The sequence below is a fragment of the Maniola hyperantus genome, chromosome 24 (genome assembly GCF_902806685.2).
Source record: "Maniola hyperantus chromosome 24, iAphHyp1.2, whole genome shotgun sequence".
Taxonomy (NCBI): Eukaryota; Metazoa; Arthropoda; class Insecta; order Lepidoptera; family Nymphalidae; genus Maniola; species Maniola hyperantus.
Window position 1 is genome coordinate 8,084,064 of NC_048559.1, and position 22,537 is coordinate 8,106,600.

Sequence of the window (22,537 nt, forward strand, 5' to 3'; positions counted from 1 at the left end):
GGTGCATGCCTAATCTAAGTGCGTGCACCGGCTGGGCACCGATCAAGAAGAAGACTACACAATTTTCTAAAGAATATCAAGATTCAAGACTCAATTAGAACAAAAAGAAGAAAATAATTCCACGTCCTGTATTAAAAATCAAAAAACACTAACATCAAGAAATAAGTTCAAAAATGAATCGCTTATGAACATAAGACAATCTCAAGCTTCATTGATCGGCCCAGCATCATCGTGCGTCCAGGGTTATCCCGGCCACAACTAGGAGGTGTCCAGGGTATTCCCGGCCCAGTTCGAGGAGTCCAGGGTTTTCCCGGCCCATTAATATGCAGTAAAGAAGAGGCGCAGACTCCAGACCTCCAGACCTGATGACCAAAACCAGTCCTGACGACGACGGCGACTACACGGCGGTCACGAAATTGACTATTGAAATGCGTCGCTAACAGTTAAAGTAAGTGCAATTTATCTCTCGTAATGGGCAAATAGGTAAAATATGTAGCAATTATAATTTTTTTTTCTCTTGGGTAGATAATTTAATTTTGTACGTAGGTTAGGTGAATATTGGTTTTTTAATAATAAATAATACTTGCTCCACTATCTACTAATAAGTTCCATTCGTACTTTATTTGTAAGATTTTATATAGTGTGTAGGATAGTTTAAACTAATAATAGATAATAATTAATAAATGAATAAATAGGTACTTACTTCTTTCGTAAATATTAATAATTCAGAGAATTATAACGGTGTCATCGCGTGGTCAACGACACACGCGTACCCGAATATTTTGTATTGTTATACGAGACAATGGTTTTGCTCGAGATGCAATTTGCAAATACAAGGAAATGAATATGAAATAAGGAGAATTTTTTCCCCTACAGACGTTTTTCGTCTAGTTTCGTGCTAGTTTTGACGATATAAGACTTTACCCGGCTTTGACAAATTAGGACTCTGCAAACCAAAGGCTTGATCACCCTTCGGCTGTAGAAGTGCTATAGGTATAAAATATACAATATTTATTTTGGATTGAGACATACTGACGTAGGAATCTGATTGTTATTTATTTGTTTAAACGCGATGTTTTGCGCATATTTAGTACCTCCTCATTCAACTATATATTTGTCTAGACTCTTGATCATTATCTACCGCGCTGGTGTTAGTGAAAGACCTAGAATTTTTATGAAAAGTTGAATGTTATTGAAATACTTATTAAAAGAAATAAGTTTGATGAAGATTATAAGTGTTATGAAAAATGCTCGCAAGCATGTTATGTTAAATATTGATTAGGAGAGTACGCGCCGCGTTTGTTGATTTGTTTATTTATTTGTATTATGTGAAGAAGTAACTTGAAAGGAAGATGAAGACTAGGAGAGATTTATTTTGACTGTCCAGGAAATATGAATACCTGAGATGTTTACTTAATAATAGGTATTATTATGGGTTATAGAATAGAAACCTTATATTTACCGTCTTACGACGATGCTATACGACAGCTGTATACTTATGATGACGACGATTTGATAGGTCAAAGAATCTTTTGAAGTCGATTTGTGAAATCGATACCTCAGCTTATACATATCTAATACCTATGATGCTATTTTGAGATTATTTTATTATGATGAGATTTTTTCGAAACTTTTGTATAAGTTAAATCCTTGACTTTGCACTTAATAGATAACGATTTTTCTATTTATAAGTAAAGTTGAAAGTATGCCCATACGAAGTAAGAGATAAGATAAATTGCACTTTAAGCACAGGAAGTAACTAAAAAAAAATGTTTCCTTACATAATTAATTTTATTTAGCATTAGATTTTATTTTTGTGATTGTCATCATCTTTTCTTCTGATTCGATGTAGCGTCTAACATTTTTTTTTCTTTTAAGGGGAGGGGTAACCGCATACATTTTCAGGGGAGTTGTAATATGTACGAATTGACAGTTTAAACGTAGCATCTTCATATTAGCTGTAACATAAAAATGCAACTCCTCAATATATCGAATTAGGTTGCCTGCACATCGGATTGAAAGAGAGGTGATGCAAAATTATGTAGGTTAGGTAGTTAGGCAATAAGATTAAAACAATAGTATGTAAGATTTCTTTATTGATATTGTTAGCGCATAAGCGAGAGTAGATCATAAGCCGGCTCTCAATAAACATCTTCCACCGTTGCCGCATTTAATTATTACCATACGGCCACAACATATCTCAATAGTCAATAATGTTTTAACATCAAAAAACTGAGTGTCATTATAAAACAGTTTCATAATATATAATATCATTATTCTTTTATGTGATTTTTATTCAAATTAATGATAATAGTCATCATTATAATAATTATATTACAACAGATTGTATTTTAATAATAATTAGCCTTTATTAATACGAACATAAATAATTAGAGTAAGTTATAAATATAGCAAAAAATGACTGATTGTAATATATATATATATATATACTTATAAGTTATATGCTGAAAGATAAGTTTACATGCAATCGCGTTAATCATTCATTCTTAAGGCAAGTCTACATGTTTGACAGAATTAATCTACGACAATAGTTAATTGGAGACCGCGTTTACGCAAGCGTAGTGTGGGACGCCCTCCAGCACGATGGACCGACGATATAAAGAGGCTGGCGGGAAGTGGCTGGATGAGGAAGGCTGAGGACCGGGTGTGGTGGCGCTCTTTAGGGAAGGCCTATGTCCAACAGTGGACGTCCACAGGCTGATGATGATGATGATGATGATGATGATGAATAGTTAATTACATTTGGTTCTTTATTTTGGGGATCTTCCAAGGAGTCAGGAGAGGTATCCCATGCATTATCAGCAATTTTTATATTATGTATTTGAAATTATTTAGAAAATTCCATGAAATGTAGGCAAGAACGATAATATCATAAAAATTATAAAATATATATGTGAGTACGTTTGTTACTCTTTCACGCAAAAACTACTAGACTGATTTGGCTGAAATGGAGATAGATTATACCTTGGATTAACACATAGAATACACAATTATTAAACTACAAGAGTTTTATGATTGAAGATTGAATTTTATGTAAATATATAAAAGGAAAAGGTGACTGACTGACTGTCTGACTGACTGACTGACTCACTGACTGATCTATCAACGCAGAGCTCAAACTACTGAACGGATCGGGCTGAAATTTGGCATGCAGATAGCTATTATGACGTAGGCATCCGCTAAGAAAGGGTTTTTGAAAATTCTACCCCTAAGGGGGTGAAATAGAAGTTTGAAATTTGTGTAGTCCACGCGGACGAAGTCGCAGGGATAAGCTAGTTAGTACATATTTATTAATAACACGAGCATAAACACACACTTTTACACTGCCTCTTCTCTTTCAGAGCACTCCCCTCACACCTTCCAACAGCATTGGGATCCTTGGAGTCCACATTTCGAGCGAGGTTCAATTCCGCGATCATTTGGAAAGCAAGGCCAAATTAGCCTCCAAAAAGCTTGGGGTGCTCAACAGAGCAAAGCGGTACTTCGCGCCCGAGCATAGGCTCCTACTCTATAAGGCGCAAGTCCGCCCTCACATGGAGTACTGCTCCCACCTTTGGGCTGGAGCACCCCAGTACCAACTCCTTCCATTTGATCGGATCCAAAGGCGGGCTGTTCGACTTGTGGACGATCCCAAACTAACCGGCTCGTTGGAAAGCCTGGAGCACCGCAGAGACGTTAGCTCTCTATGCGTGTTCTATCGCCTGTATAATGGGGAGTGCTCTGAAGAGCTTTTTGACCTCATTCCACCCTCTTTTTTCTACAACCGCACCGCGCGCCACCGTAAGGAATTTCACCCTCACCATCTGGGTGTCTGGTGCACTTCGACCGTCCGCTGCGCCAGATCCTTCTTTCCACGCACGTGCAAACTGTGGAACCAACTCCCATCGGCGGTGTTCCCACTAGATTATAACATGGGGTTATTCAAGGGGCGGACCAACAAATTCCTAAAAGGCCGGCAACGCATCGGCGGCTCCTCTGGTGCTGCAAATGTTCATGGGCGGCGGTAATCACTTAACATCAGGTGACCCGCCTGCTCGCTTGCTCGCTATATCTATTAAAAAAAAAAAAAAAAAAAAAAAAAAAACAATCACGGTATCGCACTTGATTGTAATATAAACTAAAACAGCATTTAACACGCACTGGGCGTTAATCATAAATCCTTAAGGCGAGTCTACACTCTACATGTTTGACAGAATGAATATACCTACGACAATAGTAAAAGTAGTTACATTTTTAAATGTCTCGTAATTCTTTCGACGCCATTAGGAGGCGCGCATAATTCAGATACGAGCATGTGTATTGATATCTCTTTAGACACTATACCTAATCACATAATATTATAAAGGAGAAAGTTTGTATGTGTGTGTGTATGTTTGTTACTATTACACGCAAGAACTACTAGACTGATTTGGCTAAAATTTGGAACGGAGATAGATTATACCTTGGATTAACACATAGAAAGAATACACAATTATTGAACTACAAGAGTTATTTGATTGAGGATTGTAATTTATTAGTACTTATTTATTAATAACACGAGCATAAATAATTATGGTATCGCATAAAAAACAATTGATTGCAATATAAACTGAAACAGAATTTTATATGCAATGAGCGTTAATCATACATTCTTAAGCCGAGTCTACATGTTTGACAGAACGAATGTACGACAATAGTAAATGTAGTTACATTTTAAAATGCCTCGTAATTCTTTCGACGCCATTAGGAGGCGCGCATAATTCAGATGCGAGCATGTGTATTGATATCTCTTTAGACAATTAACAGCGGAGTAGCTTACGGTTCCCGTGCATATATTTTTAAAAGGCGTTATTGAGATGTGGACGGCTTAGGAATCTTGCATGCGGAAGACGGATATGATCAAACTGTGGTATTGGACTGTGTTATGAAAAGTATCTCAGCCTATTAGTTACATTACTATAATGCTGCTAAAAATATTTTCCTGCAGAAATTACTCTATTTCTATGTTAAAAAATTTAAAAATATTGGTCGTTTACTGCCTTATGATTTTGTGATGCCATGCGTGATGTTAATAATTAGGTAATTATGTTAAAAATAAAGAAAAATCATGATTTATATTTGACTAGCTGATCTCCTCAAATTCCTCCGCGTGGATTTAAGTGTTTAAAAATTCCGTGGGAATTCTTTTATTTTCACATAAAAGTAGCATTTGTCACTCTTGGTCTTTAACTATATCCATGCAAAAAATCACGTCAATTCGTTTCTCCCTTGCGACGTGATTGAAGGACAAATCAACAAAAATGTTGTATAGAAGCAGGCGTTACTTTGCGGAAGTCCATGATATACAATGAACAAAAGCTTAATTTGCTATAATCCGCTGAAACAGGTCGAATCTGTATGGTGCAACATGCAGCATGCGGAATGCACCGCCCGCCCTCCCACTGCTAAACATGCAGGAAGAAGCAGCCACCAGGCAAGCAACCTGGCACCTGGTGGCTGCTTCTTCCTTTTGGTTCATTGTAAATCAACAAACAATCACACTTTCTCATTTATGATATGGGTAGTGATTAGAACCTAACTTAATCTTCTATATATATATATATATATAAAATTCAAAGTCCTGACTGACTGACTGACTGACTGACATAGATATCAACGCACACTCTAAACCGCTGGTCCTAAAGACATGAAATTTGGAGGGTCTATTCTTTGTGAACATTAGGTATCCACTAAGAAAGGATTTTTCGAAATTCCACCCCTAAGTTTGTTATTCGGTGCTGTTCAGAGTGCGTGTCCTGATGTTATAATGTTTGTTTCTGAAAAAAAAAATGCCATTTGTTTCCTGTAGGCCACGCGGGCGAAGCCGCGGGCAGAAGCTAGTTACTTTATAAATGCATAGACTGTGTCTCTCTGTTGCCTTTTTATGGCAATAACTTCTATGCCAACGATGTACCTAACAAGCCAATGAGTAACAGCCAGATCCCTCTAACTAAATATAAGTCCTCAATGAGACAGTCGCACGTATGTCCGCCCCCTTACGAGTATTTCAGTACCGGCAGTCGCTTTGACGTCCCGCGACATTAATACACATGACTTTTTTCGGCTGTCACATAATTTACTTTTTTCCCGCGTTTCGTGGCCCATTAGCTATTAAGCGAGTCGTGTTTGACATCGGGATTAATACGATGAAATCGTTAACTCCTGTACCGGGGTTAATATATCTTCCTTTGATATTCCTTTGGCCTTAGGGCCGACGCGCACCGGCAGAGTTTAATGGATTATTTTTATAGACATAGTAGAAAAAGAAAGATTGTTTTATTCAAATTAACTTCTAATTTTTGACTACTAATTTCTTTTGAGAATAATTTTTTTTTTTTAAATGCTTTGGAATCGTCGAGTAAATCTCCAACAGGTTTGGAATGCCCACACTACCAAGAAGCATCAGTAAGAAGCTCGGTGGTTGCTCTTTATTTTTTGCTGCAACGATAAACTCAGCTTTATACAATTTGACATACGGTTGAAATTGGTGTAATGAATACAAAAAACAATGCGCATGAGACTCAAAGGACGCGCGGCGTACTTCGCGCTGCTCCTTGACGTCTCTCTACCCTGTTGGTGTGCGTTGTACCTTACAGTTAACAGATCGTTTAGTTCTTCGTAAAACATCCTATTTTTCGTACGCGGTTTTAATCAACGGATTTCAACTATCTACTTATTTCAAAATTACCGAATCTAAAGTATAGCCCATCGAACTTCTAATTTATTATTGACAAGGTAGTGTTAGAAACATTTAGTACCTACTTACGAAGTACTTTTATGTATTTTATTAGCGTTAAAATACTAATAAATATTATTTTAGATAAAAAGTATAACCTAAAATAACATGTCCTTACAAAATATCGTTTAAAAAACTTATTTATTTATTTTATATCTTATTAGAACGGCAGTGCCACTTACACTAACTAGATGATTAATAATAAATTTAAATACAAATAAAGGTACAAGAAAAAGACACAAAATACAAAACGATAAAAGATCAAAGGATTTTGAATAATATGTACGCTGAGAATATTGAATGACATATTCATGTAATGCTCTCAGCGTACTTCAGTAACTCCCGAACCAGTGTTATAGACCCATCATTAGCTTGTTATACATTGACTTATATATTACTTCGTATGGACAGGGTTATTGAACAAACAACATGGCACCAACTCATTGGTGCTTATGTACCAATGTAACCTCAGTGACGTCTGGATTTCAAACGGGTCGTTCATTAGTATCTAAGAGGTGGCGCTGATTTATTTGGTTTCCAAACCGTGAAAAATTTTGTTCGCTTGACCATATCTCGGCATTTATATCGATCTTGTTATAATTAAAATTATAATAAATCATCATAAGACAAAACATATCACAATATCTCACAATATTGTGACCTCTTTTAACTGTTTTGAATTTAGACGATAACGTATCATTATAATAATTATAATTATTTTGATACGATAACGTATTATAATAATTGTATTTTGATCACATGTTATTATACCTACTGGATATTAATAGAGTGTTCATGAATGACTGATTACGATTCGATTTGCGTAAATCGATTGGGTTATCTCATTAGCTTTTTTAGTGTAAGAGCTCACCTTGAAATATTTTTGCCCTCTAACAAATAAACCTGGAATAGCGGTGGAATAGTTATGCTCTGTTTTGTCTTTTTCCTTCAAATGTCAAATTACTGATGACAGAGAAAGACAAAACAGAGTATAACTATTCCACCGCTATTCCAGGTTTATTTGTTAGAGGGTTGAAGTATTATTATAGAAAATAATATTAGCCATGTTAGTCATGACTACTATTGTATTCCCTTTTCCCCACCACTGCACAATAACTTCAAAAACAAAAAAACAGCAAAACAAATCAATTATTTCTTTAAAATACTTGAGTCAACATAACCTCACGTTGTTTTTTTAAATCATAAATCATAAATTTTTTCAAGATCTCACGTAAAAATACATCTTGACAAACAAAAAAAAGTGGCCACGGTGATAAGGACAGAAAATAATCATTTTGTCACGTTCTAATAAGAGCTTAAATGCATTTAGCTATCTCACTTTAACAGTAGGTAAGAGTCACATTAGAGCTACTTCTACAGGTATTTATTCTGAGCCTGACGTGAATTGGGTATTTAACATCAATTTTATTACTTTATTATAAACTAGGATAAAAATAATGACGTGAACTGGAAAAACTAATTAAATCGATAAAATAACAAAAAAATTATAAGCATTTAAATATTTCTGATTAGACAGAGAGAGCGATATAGAATTTTGACGTCACACCTAGTATTTTGTTAATGTAGTGATAGTAGCTTCATGCGGTTTCATACAAATTTTCGTTTTGCGAGAAAGGGATAAGTAGAAGATCCTCCCACTAAAAAATTAAAATGCCTGTAACTTTGTAAATCTTTGTTGGATGTTAACATTTTTTCAGCGTACTTCATTATTTTTATCCTAGTTTATAATAAAGAAATAATATTTATCAAATTCAAAAGTAGGAAAATACATAATTGTGACGCTGCTCCTAGCCTACAAGACTTTCTAACGAGCACACAATCAATCAACGCATAAACGCGTTAATTAGTTCCTACATATTAATTAGTTTTTATAGCCCATAAAGTGTGTTATCACAATCAAATTGAAACTGGCATCGGTGCTGATTCTGATCACCTAAAATTTAGAGTATTTGCTTCCTCTTCTTACCAATGTAATATGAAAAGGACAGACACAGTTTGACAATTTTACATTTAATTTAGAGCCGTTGACTTTAGTTTGACTTTAGCTGCTAGTCGCGAGCCGGGTTTAAATTCGTAGCGTGCACTAAAGTTGGGTATTTTCCTACTTTTGAATTTGATAAATATTATTACTTTATTATAAACTAGGATGAAAATAGTGACGTACACTGAAAAAAATATTAAAATCCATCAAAGATTTAGAAAGTTACAGGCATTTTAATTTTGGAGTGGGAGGGTCTTCTATCCCTTTCTCGCAAAACGAAAATTTGTATGGAACCGCATGAAGCTACTATGGCATTAGTAGGTGTGACGTCAAACTGCTGTATCGCTATCTCTGTCTAATCAGAAATATTTAAATGCTTATAATTTTTTTTGTTATTTGATCGGTTTAATTAGTTTTTTCAGTTTACGTCATTGTTTTTATTCTAGTTTATAATAAAGTAATAAAAAAATTGGAGTCAAATACCCAATTTAGAGTCTTTAAATGTAAAACTCATGTTCCGTCCTTTTTTAGCAATATTAAAAAGAAAAAGATGCAGATAATCTAAATGTAGTTTGGAGAAAGACCAGAGAATCGGCGCCATTATTCGTCAAAGACTGGAGTTTTGTGTTATCTAATTTGTTCCCGTTAAAGTTTTATGATTGACCGGTTTCCGAAATAATAAATATTATTTTATCGTCAATTTAATGATCCATTAAAAACTTTTAAGCATAAATTATAGCGCTATCGATTTTCGATAGTCTTTAATCGGTTAAAAGTTTATTAAGTAGATACTAGCGACAGCCCGCCCTTCGCTCGGCGAAAATGTAAATACTGACTGACCAAACTACTGGACCGTGGACAGATCGGGCTGAAATTTGGCATGCTGATAGCTATTATGACGTAGACATTCGCTAAGACAGGATTTTTAAACACTAAAGGAGATAACTATTTTATCTCCTTAGTGTCACATATAATATGTGATTAGAACCTAACTTAATCTAAATATATAAAAGGAAAAGGTGACTGGCTGACTGACTGACTGATTGACTGATCTATCAATGCACAGCTCAAATTACTGGACGCGGATCGGGTTGAAATTTGGCATGCAGATAGCTATTAGGTATAACGTAGACATCCGCTAAGAAAGTATTTTTCATAAATTCAACCCCTAAGGGGGTGAAATAGGGGTTTGAAATTTGTGTTGTTCACACGAACGAAGTCGCGGGGATAAGCTAGTAAAATCATAAAAGAATAGTACTACATACCTGTCAAATTTCGTCTGATATTAGCCATAGATATATAGCCATATTGTTCATGTATTTAAACTGTACAGTTCTAATACGTTGATAATGCTCTTGCATTAATAAAGTACCTAATCCTCTGTGAGTTAATCGGTCAGTTACCATATTTAATTGCATCTATCCCGTGTTACAACTTACAAGTCAAACGTGGCCCGTGTGAGGCGCGCCTAAGAGAATGGGTCGGCATTCTTTGGGCCATTGCTTATTGAGTTGTTACGTTTCTCTACAAGTAAATAAATAGCCGTAATGGGCTGTCCTTAGTTCCCTAGCCACTGTAGTCCAAGAGCGGGTCGAAACTTTAAGGTTATTGTTTAAACAGAAAGATTTTATTGATGTACATAGATTTTAATAGTAGTACTTTAACCTTCGATTCTTAAGTTGATCTACCAGATAGTTTAGATAGCCTTCAAAAACCATAATGTAATCGGCTACAAATACATACATACACCCAGTGGCGTGCACAGTGTTTAAAGCCAGGGTAAGCATTAGTTAGCTAGGAACCTATTTACTGGCAGGTCATAATGAAAAATATGCATTGAGCTATTACAACTGGGGTAAGCAGTGCATTTATGCCTCTATGACCTGCACGCCACTGCATACACCCAGTTTTGGTAGTGTTAGTTTAAGTTCTTATTAAATAAGTTTTTTCGTATTACATTATGTATCCTTTCGATTTTTGATACGAACCGTTATTGTGAAACGCTTTTTAAACTCTCAGCATTTATTATTTCATCATCAGCATCATCAACCCAATCAAAGTCGTCCACATAGGTCTCTTGTTGTGGGATTTCCACACGCTCCCCAACGTCTATCGGTTTTCCGAACTATGTGCCCTGCCCATTGCCACTTCAGCTTCGCAACCAGCTGAGATAATATGTCATCTCCTCAGTTCTGATTATTTATCATTCACCTCCACAATATTTCCACTGACTCCGAGACTATTATTATAAATCGGTCGAATGTGATATTGATATTAAATCGCTGCAAATTGTAATTCTACCATTGTACTTCGCAAACGAAACAAAACGTACTTAACCGATAGTAAAATGTACTGTAATAAGATATTTTGTAGTACGCCCCGCACACCCGCACAACACGCGCTAACCCGGTGCGGGCGAGCGCGGGTGTCGTGCGATTGCCATCTTGACCTGTCGTGTACTATGTTTCATACAAGCTCCTATACTAAGCGTTTTGACGCTTGATAAAAAGTTGCTGATTTGACTAGTAGAGACCATCTCTATTGCCATCATTAATCTTTACAATTACTTATTAATGAAGCTATGAACACCTGAGAGTAGCGAAGCTGTATTCCGTCGGGACTCATATTATGGGCAACAATGAGCGTCCACACAATGAAGTGTTTTCGACGCCCTCCCTGGCTCAGCGCAGTAGTCTTATACGTGGGAGATCGCTGGTTCGATTACCGGCAGAGAGCAATGTGGGCATTTATATTTTTTTACATTGTCTGTGGACTAGTCTGGTGGGAGACTTCGGCCGTGGCTAGTTACCACCCTGCCGTGCCCGATTCAGCGTTCCGTTACGATGCCGTGTAGAAACCGATAAGTGGTATGGGCGTAACAAAAAATTAAAGTCTACTACCATCTTATACTGCTTCATCACTTACCACCAACCAGGTGAGATCGTAGTCAAGGGCTAACTTGTGAAGAAATAATAATTTTTAAAAATTTGTTACACATTTTTTCCATTTAGATCCCTTTTTCAAACATCCGTTAAGAAGTTTCGCTTCAGTAAAAAAAAACTACAAACATCCGTTAAGAACAGTCTAGTACTACAGAACTAGTCTCAAACATCCGTTAAGAAGTTTCGCTTCAGTAAAAAAATATTACCACAAACATCCGTTAAGAACAGTCTACTACAGAACTACTCTCAAACATCCGTTAAGAAGTTTCGCTTCAGTAAAAAAATAACCAAATTTTCTATTGCCAACAGACGCCAACGGCGAGCCTCCTAAACTCAAATGCAACCTGCGCAAGCACAAACCGAACCGCAAGCCCCGGACCCCCTTCACCGCACAACAGCTACGTGCTCTCGAGAGCAAGTTTGTTGACAAGCAATACCTAAGCATTGCTGAGAGAGCAGAGTTTTCGTCGTCTCTTGGACTATCTGAAACGCAGGTTAGTAAAGAGCTAGCGCGCACCACCGTGCGGCGAGTTGCGGTGCGTTTTAAAATCCGTTAATTTGAATTTAAATCTAGTAAAATCCGGTGTGAAAGCTGTAATAGCCTAGTGGTTAGGACGTCCGCCTTCTAATCGGAGGTCAGGGGTTCGATCCCGGCCACGCACCTCTAACTTTTTGGAGTTATGTGCGTCTAAATTAATTAAATATCACTTGCTTAACGGTGAAGGAAAACATCGTGAGGAAACCTGCATGCCTGAGAGTTCTCCATAATGTTCTCAAAGGTGTGTGAAGTCTACCAATCCGTACATGGCCAGCGTGGTGGCAGTGGCGTGCAGGTCATAGAGGCATAAATGCACTGCTTACCCCAGTTGTAATAGCTCATGCATATTTTTCATTATGACCTGCCATTAAACAGGTTCCTACGAACGCCTCGCACACCCGCACAGCCCCCTCGCAGTGGCGTGCAGGTCATAGAGGCATAAATGCACTGCTTACCCCAGTTGTAATAGCTCAATGCATATTTTTCATTATGACCTGCCATTAAACAGGTTCCTACCTAACTAATGCCTACCCTGGCTTCAAACCCTGTGCACGCCACTGCGTGGTGGACAATGGCCAAAACCCTTCTCACTCTGAGAGGAGACCCGTGATCTATAGTGAGCCGGCCATGGGTTGATCATGATGATGATGATGAAAATCCTGTGCGAAATTAATTCCACAGTGCGCGCGCTCCCATATAAGTAATATAGTTCTATAGTTCACAGATTTTGCGGGAAAAAACGTACGATTTACCGTGGTGCGCGCTAGTTCTTAAATTAGAAAAATAAATTAGTACTTAGGTACAGTGCGATCAGAACAAGTCATCATCATCATCATCAACCGATAGACGTCCACTGCTGGACATAGGTCTCTTGTAAGGACTTCCACACGCCACGGTCTTGCGCCGCCACCATCCAGCGGCCATACTAAGCGTTTTGACGTTTGATAAAAAGTTGCTGGTTTGACTTGTTTTTCTATACCTATAGAGCAGTGTTTCCCAAACATGGTTCTGCCATGGCCCGGTAATTTTCACACTGCTTCTTCGTGACCCACTTAACACACTTTTAAACCATTAGGTAAAATACCCGTTACGAATATTTACGACGTGTCGATAGAAATGTAGGTAATATTTTTAAAACAAGGCAGGTATGTGGCGACCCGGTATTTTAATTTGATGGCCCAGTACTGGGTCGCGACCCAGCAAATAGGAAACGCTGCTATAGAGTACAGCCCCCCAATCGTGTAAGACTAACCATTTCATGGCTATCGCAGTCGTCAAGAATTCTGCCCTTTGATTGGCTGTGAAAAAATGTAAAGAGCGAATTAACCAATCAAAGGGCATAATTTCTTGACGATAGCGATAGCCATGAAATGGTTATTCTTACACAATTGGGGGGCAGATCTCCTCATTTCTTATTTGATCACGACGCGACGTAGAGAAACTCCAAGCTTAGTCGTAGCTCTCTCCACAGAGTACTTTTTACATTGGCTCTCTCCATCGCGCATCGCCCGCTGAGTGGATTTCTTATGGGGCCTAGAGTTGAATGAATGAATGAATGAATGAATTATTTATTCAATAAAATGCAGGTACAATAGGTTGAAACAATGTCTGATGAGCCTTATACATTTTACCGTAACTGGTGTTTGAATATTATTACCTTAAATTAAAAACATAAAAATAAGCAGGAATTAAAATACAAGTTATACATAGACTTCATCTTAGTTAACGACCATGTCTCGGATTCATATCACTACCCCTATTATAAATGCGAAAGTGTGTTTGTTTGTTGGTTTGTTGGTTTATCTTCCAATCACCTCACAACGGAGCAACGGATTGACGTGATTTTTCGCATGGGTATAGTTAAAGACCTGGAGAGTGACATAAGCTACTGTTTATGCCGGAAAATCAAAGAGTTCCCACGGGTTTTTTAAAAACCTAAATCCACGCGTACGAAGTCGTGGGGCATTAGCTAGTTAATAATATGTCGTCCCTGGCATTTAGCTAGACTTGTAGGAATGATCTGCAAGTAGGTATTCAAAATAACTTACCCTGTTTTCTTTTTGTCGACAGGTCAAAATCTGGTTCCAAAATCGACGGGCAAAAGCGAAAAGGGTGCAAGAAGCGGAGATAGAGAAGCTCAAAATGGCGCAGTTCACCCGCCACCCCCACCACATGTACCCCCACCCCCTCCAGCAATACTTCCCACACCCACTGATGGGCCGACCTTTACCCATGATGCCTCCACACTTGGCTATGCAAGCCTCTGTGCCGAGTTCACCATCGCCTAGTACACAGTCTAACGGTCAGCAGTAAGACAATCAACAAAACTTATACACATACACAGCGACTTTATAGTGGTCTAACAAAAGTGAAAATGGGGTAAAAAGCGGAGATAGAGGAGCTCAAACTCAACAACATCCGGATGAAAAAAAAATTGATCAGATATGTTCCGTTTTGTACGCCAACTCCTCAGTTATACTTTTATGGAATCTTAAATTTCTTTATGGTGAATCGTTACAGTATAAGTCCCGCAAATTGCTATTGCGGTGGAACCATGTCTCATTTACATCGAAATGACGTCATTTGACGTCAGCCGAAATAAAAATATACCATCAGCTCGAAACTTCAGTCTAATGCAACCGTCACTAAAATGGCGGCCACGCGCATTAGCAATTTGCGGGACTTATAGCTTAAAATATTACTTTCTATTCATCAGTGTAAAAAAATATTTTGCTACGACAAAATAATTGAAAAGAATTTATATTTTATCGATTCCTCACATCACTGACAAATACACCGTATAATATAAAATAAAATTAATTGGATGAATCGATTAGTAAATTATAAGTATAAAGAAAGAAAACTATTGTACTGAATATTTAAGATTTTGTATAATTTGGTTACCTAAAAAGAGACTGAATTCGATATTGAATGAAAAAATGAATGATATAATTTGGTTGTGTAAAGTTATTTGAACAACTGTTGTTTGGCTGAATTCCTAGTTAAAATACTTTTACTATTTTAATATATTTTTATATTAAAAACAATGATTATATTTTAAAATTTATTCCGTTGTGAATTGCGATCTTGAAGCTTTGAAGTAAACCGCTTGGCAACGTTCAAATTCTGTGTTTCAAACGTTAAATTTGAATTTAATAAATTATAGAAGTCCTGTTGAAAACCAAAATTTAGCAGGTTCTCTGTAGTACTTAAAGACAAATATTTCCATATAAAAAAATTAGCTAGTATATAACTAACAATTAGTATTTTCAATTTTATAAATGGGATAACTTTATCAAATGGGGTGTCATATGAAAGGTCTTCACCTGTGCATTCTAAAACAGATTTTTATAATAATAAATAAAAAATCTGTTTTAGAATGCACAGGTGAAGACCCCCCATATGATACCCCACTTGATATAGTCACTCACTTCGAAAGTTGAAGATATTAATTATTAGTTCATGACCACAATTTAATTTTTTTTGTGTGATCTAACCCAAAATTCACGGTTTTCAGATTTTTCCCCAAATGTCAGCTATAAGATCTACCTACCTGCCAAATTTCATGATTCTAGGTCAACGGGAAGTACCCTGTAGGTTTCTTGACAGACAGACAGACAACAAAGTGATCCTATAAGGGTTCCGTTTTTCCTTTTGAGGTACTGAACCCTAAAAAATACGACTGTAGTACGGAACCCTCATTGCGCGAGCCTGACTCGCACTGGGCCGGTTTTTTTTTAATTTAGTCAGTTACGAAATTATTAAAGGAGTTGTCAGAGAAAACAATCAAATTACAAAATTGCACAACTATACTTATTTTCGAATGACAAGAATAATTAAACTGTTCGTTCGTTGAGATTTACAATAAACGCCAGACAACATTAATCAAAATTATGACAGACAACACTATTGTAAGATTTGCTCCGTTTATAAATAACGCAGACAAAACTTAATATATAATATTTACATTTGAATAATGAAATGCCAAATGATTGTTTCAAATTCCATTAGAAATTTAAAATAAGTCTCATAAAAGATTGAATGTTTATTCCGACGAAAATTTACATTAATATTATTTTAATTTACATAATTAAAATTGTAAATTATTTTTTGTAAATATAGTTTTAAGGTTGATATACTACTTAAACGATTGTGTATTATTCAATGAAATGTATAATTATTTTATTTCTCTATAAAACATTAATTATTGTACCAAATCAAAATGTTAATAGTATAACTGTATAGGTAATTTTTATTTTATGTTTAGTACAAAATTATTCGGGATCCAGTTTTCAGGAATTTCATTAAAATATTATTGTAAATAAAATAGAATTTATTTGTAAATTGATATTTGTATACTTGTGTAGTAAATTTATTAAAATTTAATGACTTTTAAATGTGTGGTTTTATTTCAACTTATCAATCAATCATTTACTTAGTTTGACTAAAGTTTGGGTAAAGAAAATGCCCGCAGTTTCATCTGCTTGAATTTAGGTTTTTAAGAACCTTTTGATTAATGAAAGCCTCAATAGCTCAACGGGTAGAGGAGTGGACTGAAAACCGAAACGTCGACGGATCAAACCCCGCCCGTTGCACTATTGTCGTACCTACTCCTAGCACAAGCTTGACGCTTAGTTGGAGAGGAAAGGGGAATATTAGTCATTTAACATGGCTAATATTCTTTAAAAAAAAAAAAAAAAATGGGATTAAAAAGTAGGCTATATCCGTCCCAGGGACGCAAGCTATCTGATAAGCTAGATACAAAATTTTGCCAAGATCTGTTATACGGATGGGCCGTAAAAGTAAAGCTAGGAGGACGTATACACTATGCACTTATTAGTATGGACTATGGACTATTATAATATTAGTAAGTATGAAGTTATAACTAGAAGGGTAAATACAAGAAAAAACCGGCCAAGTGCGAGTCAGGCTCGCGCAATGAGGGTTCCGTACTACAGTCTTATTATTTCGACATTTTGCACGATAATTCAAAAACTATGATGCATAAAAATAAATAAAAATCTGTTTTAGAATGTAGAGGTGAAGACCTTTCATATGATACCCCACTTGATATAGTCACTCACTTCGAAAGTTGAAAATACTAATTATTAGTTCATGACCACAATTTTTTTTTTTTGTGTGATCTAACCCTAAATTCACGGTTTTCAGATTTTTCCCCAAATGTCACCTATAAGACCCACCTTCCTGCCAAATTTCATGATTCTAGGTCAACGGGAAGTACCCTGTAGGTTTCTTGACAGATAGACGGACAGACGGACAGACAGACAGACAGACAACAAAGTGATCCTATAAGGGTTCCGTTTTTCCTTTTGAGGTACGGAACCCTAAAAAGACAGACGAAAGACTATCATCATCATGATCAACCCATCGCCGGCTCATCACAGAGAACGGGTCTCCTCTCAGAGTGAGAAGGGTTTTGGTTATAGTCTACCACACGCTGCATGCTGGCCACATGTGCGGATTAGTAGACTTCACACACCATTGAAAACATGAAGAACTCTCAGACATGCAGGTTTCCTCACGATGTTTTCCTTCACCGCTAAAGCAAGTAATATTAATTTCTTAAAAAGCACAAAGCACATAGCATCCCCGAGCTCCGATTAGAAGGCGGACGCCCTAACCACTAGACTATCACAGCTGAATTATATTTACCATAGTTTAAAGTTTAAATGTTGATAAAACTATAGCAAAGCGAATCGCGAGCCCAGCCAATCTAATGCAAAACACTAATTAATAATTAAGTTATCAATTGACGTCATTTTGGTCAACAGTCTCGATTTTTAACTATCACAATAACTCCCGATAATAGTTATAACGTTGTAATAAACTGGCCACTAATTTAAATAAGCCCATTAAAGTTAATTGTCTGATTGCTAGCCGGGTCGGGTCGAGCGATATGGGATCATGGATTGCTTATACAGGGTGATCCGAGTTTTGTATATTCGTAAATACTGATTTTTTTAAGACCAAAGCCTTCAAACAGTGGATGTTGCCAGTGATGACATATGGATCCGAGATATGGTCGCTAACTATCAGCCTCATAAGAAAGCTCAGAGTCACTCAGCGGGCGATTGAAAGAGATAGGTAATATGCTCGTAGTTTTAAGTTTGCGTAATAATTATCACCACTATATCTTACAAATCTAACACCATACCACCATCAATAAGAGTAATTTATTACCTATTTTAAATAAATCATTTGACTTTGACTTTGACTTGGAGTTTCTCTACGTGATCAAATCAGAAATGAGGAGATCCGTTCGAGAACTAGAATAACCGACATAGCTCAACGGGTTGCGAAGCTGAAGTGACAATGGGCAGGGCAAATAGTTCGTAAAACCGACAATATAAGAGAAAAAGAGTTCTCTTAACAATATAAGAGAACCAGAGTAACCGACGTCCGACATACCTCAAGGTTGCGAAGCTGAAGTGAGACTTTGGGATAAAGGCTTCGCACTGGAAAGAACCTACCACTAGATGAGCAGACACCAAATGAATCGCAGGAATTCGCTGGATTCAGGCGGTGCAAGACCGTGACGTGCAAAAGTCCCTACAAGAGACCAGCTGCAGTTAACCTTTCTTCGAAATCAGTTAAAGGAATTTGCCATGAAAGGATAACAGACAGAACGGCAGACATAATTTCGCATTTACAATATTAGTATGGAATATGGATACAGTAGATGAACTTTCTTATTTTAATAATTAATGCAACATCATCCTGTACAAACTTTTAGGCTTGAACATTGTGTATCAAAAATAATTTTTATCTTAATTATTATAATGGCAAATAATTTACCTACATCAGCGATCTTTGTCCCACTTTTGATTAAGTAAATTAAATTAAATAATGAATAATTATATACATTTATATAATTGTGATCGATCAATGTTACTCATTATTGCTTGATTCGCATTTTAAATGATGTTTATGTCATCACCCACCACCGGCTCACTACAGAGCACGGCTCTCCTCTCAGAATCTTAATATATAAAAGGAAAAGGTGACTGACTGAATGACTGACTGACTGACTGACTGATTGATCTATCAACGCCCAGTTTAAACCACTGGACGGATCGGGCTGAAATTTGGCATGCAGATAGCTATGATGTCGTAGGCATCCGCTAAGAAAGGATTTTTAAAAATTCAACCTCTAAGGGGGTGAAATAGGGGTTTCAAATTTGTGTAGTCCACGCGGACGAAGTCTCGAGCATAAGCTAGTAAACAAATAAATCAGTAGGTAAGTACCCTTATTATAAATGCGAAAGTGTGTTTGTTTGTTGGTTTGTCCTTCAATCATGTTGCAACGGAGCAATGGACTTGACGTGACTTTTTGGGTGGGTATAGTCAAAGACCTGTGGCCCTACCGCGGTTGTTTGACAGCTACAATGTCACGATCGCAATCATCTCTGATTGGTTAATGCTCGCTCACTATTGGCTACAATGCGTTGTTGCAACAAGAATGGCACAAATTCAGCCAATCAGAACAATTGAGATTGTAATAATGATTGATGCAGGTTTTAGACAATCGCCCTACAGGAGAGTGACATAGGCTACTTTTTATCCCGGGAAATCAGAGTTCCCACGGGATATTAAAAACCTAAATCCACGCGTACGAAGTCGCGGGCATCAGCTAGTATTATCTATAATTACATCTTCAAATAGAGCACAAGAAGTATCATATGTGCATTTACAAGTAACTTGTTCACGTGCCACTGAGCGCAAATGTGAAACCCTCATCGCTTCATTACAGACTAATTAATATCAGTATACTCACCAGGGCGACTTAGACTAATAATATTATAGAAGGACTTTGATCTATTCTTCTTTTGATCAATTTTTTTTGTTTGATAAATGAAATTTGACATTATAAAATTTTGCTTGTAATTATGTTTGACTATTAATTTAATTTTTTTTTGTTCACTGACTATTAATTATTTTAAAAATTGTCACTCAAAAATATTTGCACACTATTAATTTAGTAGAATGTTATGGCCTCTGATTATAGTGTAATTTCCATCTTTCTTGTACAAACATTCTTGCAAATAAATGATTATTTATTTATTTATTTATCAACTTCAGTTGTAAAGTGTAATATTAAAATACGTCTTTGACTGCAGCCTATACAAGTGCGTTGACATATTTCAAAGACGTACCTATCTTTGAAAACATTGTGGAGAACTCTCAGAAGTGCAGGTTTTCTCACGATGTGTTTCTTCACCGTTAACACGTTTTACTAGTAAGGACTACAGAATTCTAAACATAGTATAAAAAAACCGGCCAAGTGTGAGTCAAACTCGCGCACTGAGGGTTCCGTACTACATTCGTATTTTATCGACATTTTGCACGATAAATCAAAAACTATTATGCCTAAAAATAAATAAAAATCTGTTTTAGAATGTACAAGTAAAGCCCTTTCATATGATACCCCACTAGATATAGTTATCTTACTTTGAAAATTGAAAATACTAATTATTAGTTCATGACCACAATTTAATTTTTTTTGTGTGATGTAACCACAAATTCACGGTTTTCAGATTTTTCCCCAAATGTCAGTTATAAGATCTATTTCGATTTCATGATTCTAGGTCAACGGGAAGTACCCTGTAGGTTTCTTGACAGACCGACAGACAGACAACAAAGTGATCCTATAAGGGTTCCGTTTTTCCTTTTGAGGTACAGAACCCTAAAAAAGCTAAAATTCAAGATTTTCACCCAAAGATCAACTGGTAGGTTGCTGGTGCTTCTACAACGCACAATCATTTGAACTAGCGATAGCTGTTTCCAGTAAATTCTAGATTAAAATATTCGTGAAGACGACGTTCCGCGCATTAACAGGTATTGCAACCGCTTTTTTTTTTAAAGAAAAAACGTTTATTTTTTAAAGCTGTGCTCACACATTATCAGTTAAACCTAGGGTTAGGTTCTCCCGGTGCCTCCAATACTTGAGCAGTAAAGTTTCCAGTAGTAAAGGAGATCGCCCGTAAACGGGCGTCTTGTGGCGTTGTGTCAAAATTTAAATTAATTTTTAAAAAATGTGTTATTTTTTACGATTCTTTGTTTTGTTACGACTTTTCCTTTACCCTATCATAGAAAATATCCACAATTACAGTTAGAATCGTAAAAATCAATTTATTTAGAAGAAGTATTAATTAAATATAACCTCAATATCAGCAACATAAAAAATAAGATTTCTTTATAACCAGGGTGAATAAATGGAAATCGTTTGCAGAATATAAAAAGGTAATTATTTGTCAACAGAATAAAATTAAAACCATGGTGACTAACTACTACTCTGTCTATAACGGTATATTAGTCTAAGCTTTACAATAATTACAGCGTAATTAAAAATAACTTATTAATTTGGAGCCTGTGGCTCTTAATCGAGGGAATTAATCACGGCAATGGAGCGTGGTTGTTAATTTTCAGGCCACAGTGTACAGGGCGGCTCTGTAGTGACGACTTGAGACACTCCGTTGTTGCTGAAACGTTTCATGTTAAGAGGTGTGTACACTCTACAGTTAAAGTATATTTTGAGCACCACACGGATTAAACTTGTTATTTTCTGAAGCGAAAACTTCTTTAGTATAGGTAGATCAGAATCACACGAAATTAAATTCCCATACAAAAAATCACGTCAATCCGTTGCACCGTTGCGACGTGATTGAAGGACAAACCAACAAACAAACACACTTTCGCATCAGTACCCTTATTATAAATGCGAAAGTGTGTTTGTTTGTTGGTTTGTCCTTCAATCACGTCGCAACAGAGCAATGGATAAACGTGATTTTGAAATCATGATACGAGTGAAAACCTAACTCTAGAAGGTCTATTTAGCGTTTCTCGGACAGGGTTTCTGCGATTTGTTTATCTTTTAAGCACACTAAAGATAAACGGGCTATAGTACTCACAATACCTCGCTGCACGCGGGGCAATAAAGTGTCTTTTGTTGTGTGCTTCACAAAAAAGATGTTTTATTGCCCCGCGTGCAGCGAGGTATTGCGATTAGTATAGGTAGATGCAGTGTGCAGGGTCCGCGAGGCATGCTCATTAGGTGCAGTCCGAGCGTGCTGCAGCGGTGGGATCTGTCAACTTGCCAGCGCCCGCCATTGAAGAATCAAACGGCTATGATTGTTTCTGTTAATTGCCAGCTGAGTGATTTCTTGCGTATATTTATATAGAAGTAATATGAATCGTAGAATCAGTTAGTGTATATTTTAGTTTTTCTTAGTTTACTTGAGGTAAGCAAGTAACTTCTCGCT

General features: G+C 36.6%; 1 protein-coding gene across 1 annotated transcript in view; it reads left to right on the forward strand.

Annotated features, from left to right (window-relative positions):
* LOC117993493 (muscle segmentation homeobox-like) overlaps positions 1-14,658 on the forward strand; it is a 38,707-nt gene extending 24,049 nt beyond the window's left edge. Inside the window, exons 2-3 of the mRNA XM_034981294.2 lie at positions 12,029-12,213; positions 14,328-14,658. Coding sequence (XP_034837185.1) covers positions 12,029-12,213; positions 14,328-14,570 — 428 coding nt within the window. The 3' untranslated portion in view covers positions 14,571-14,658. The remainder of the gene's footprint in view (positions 1-12,028; positions 12,214-14,327) is intronic.
* The last annotated feature ends 7,879 nt before the right edge of the window (positions 14,659-22,537 follow it).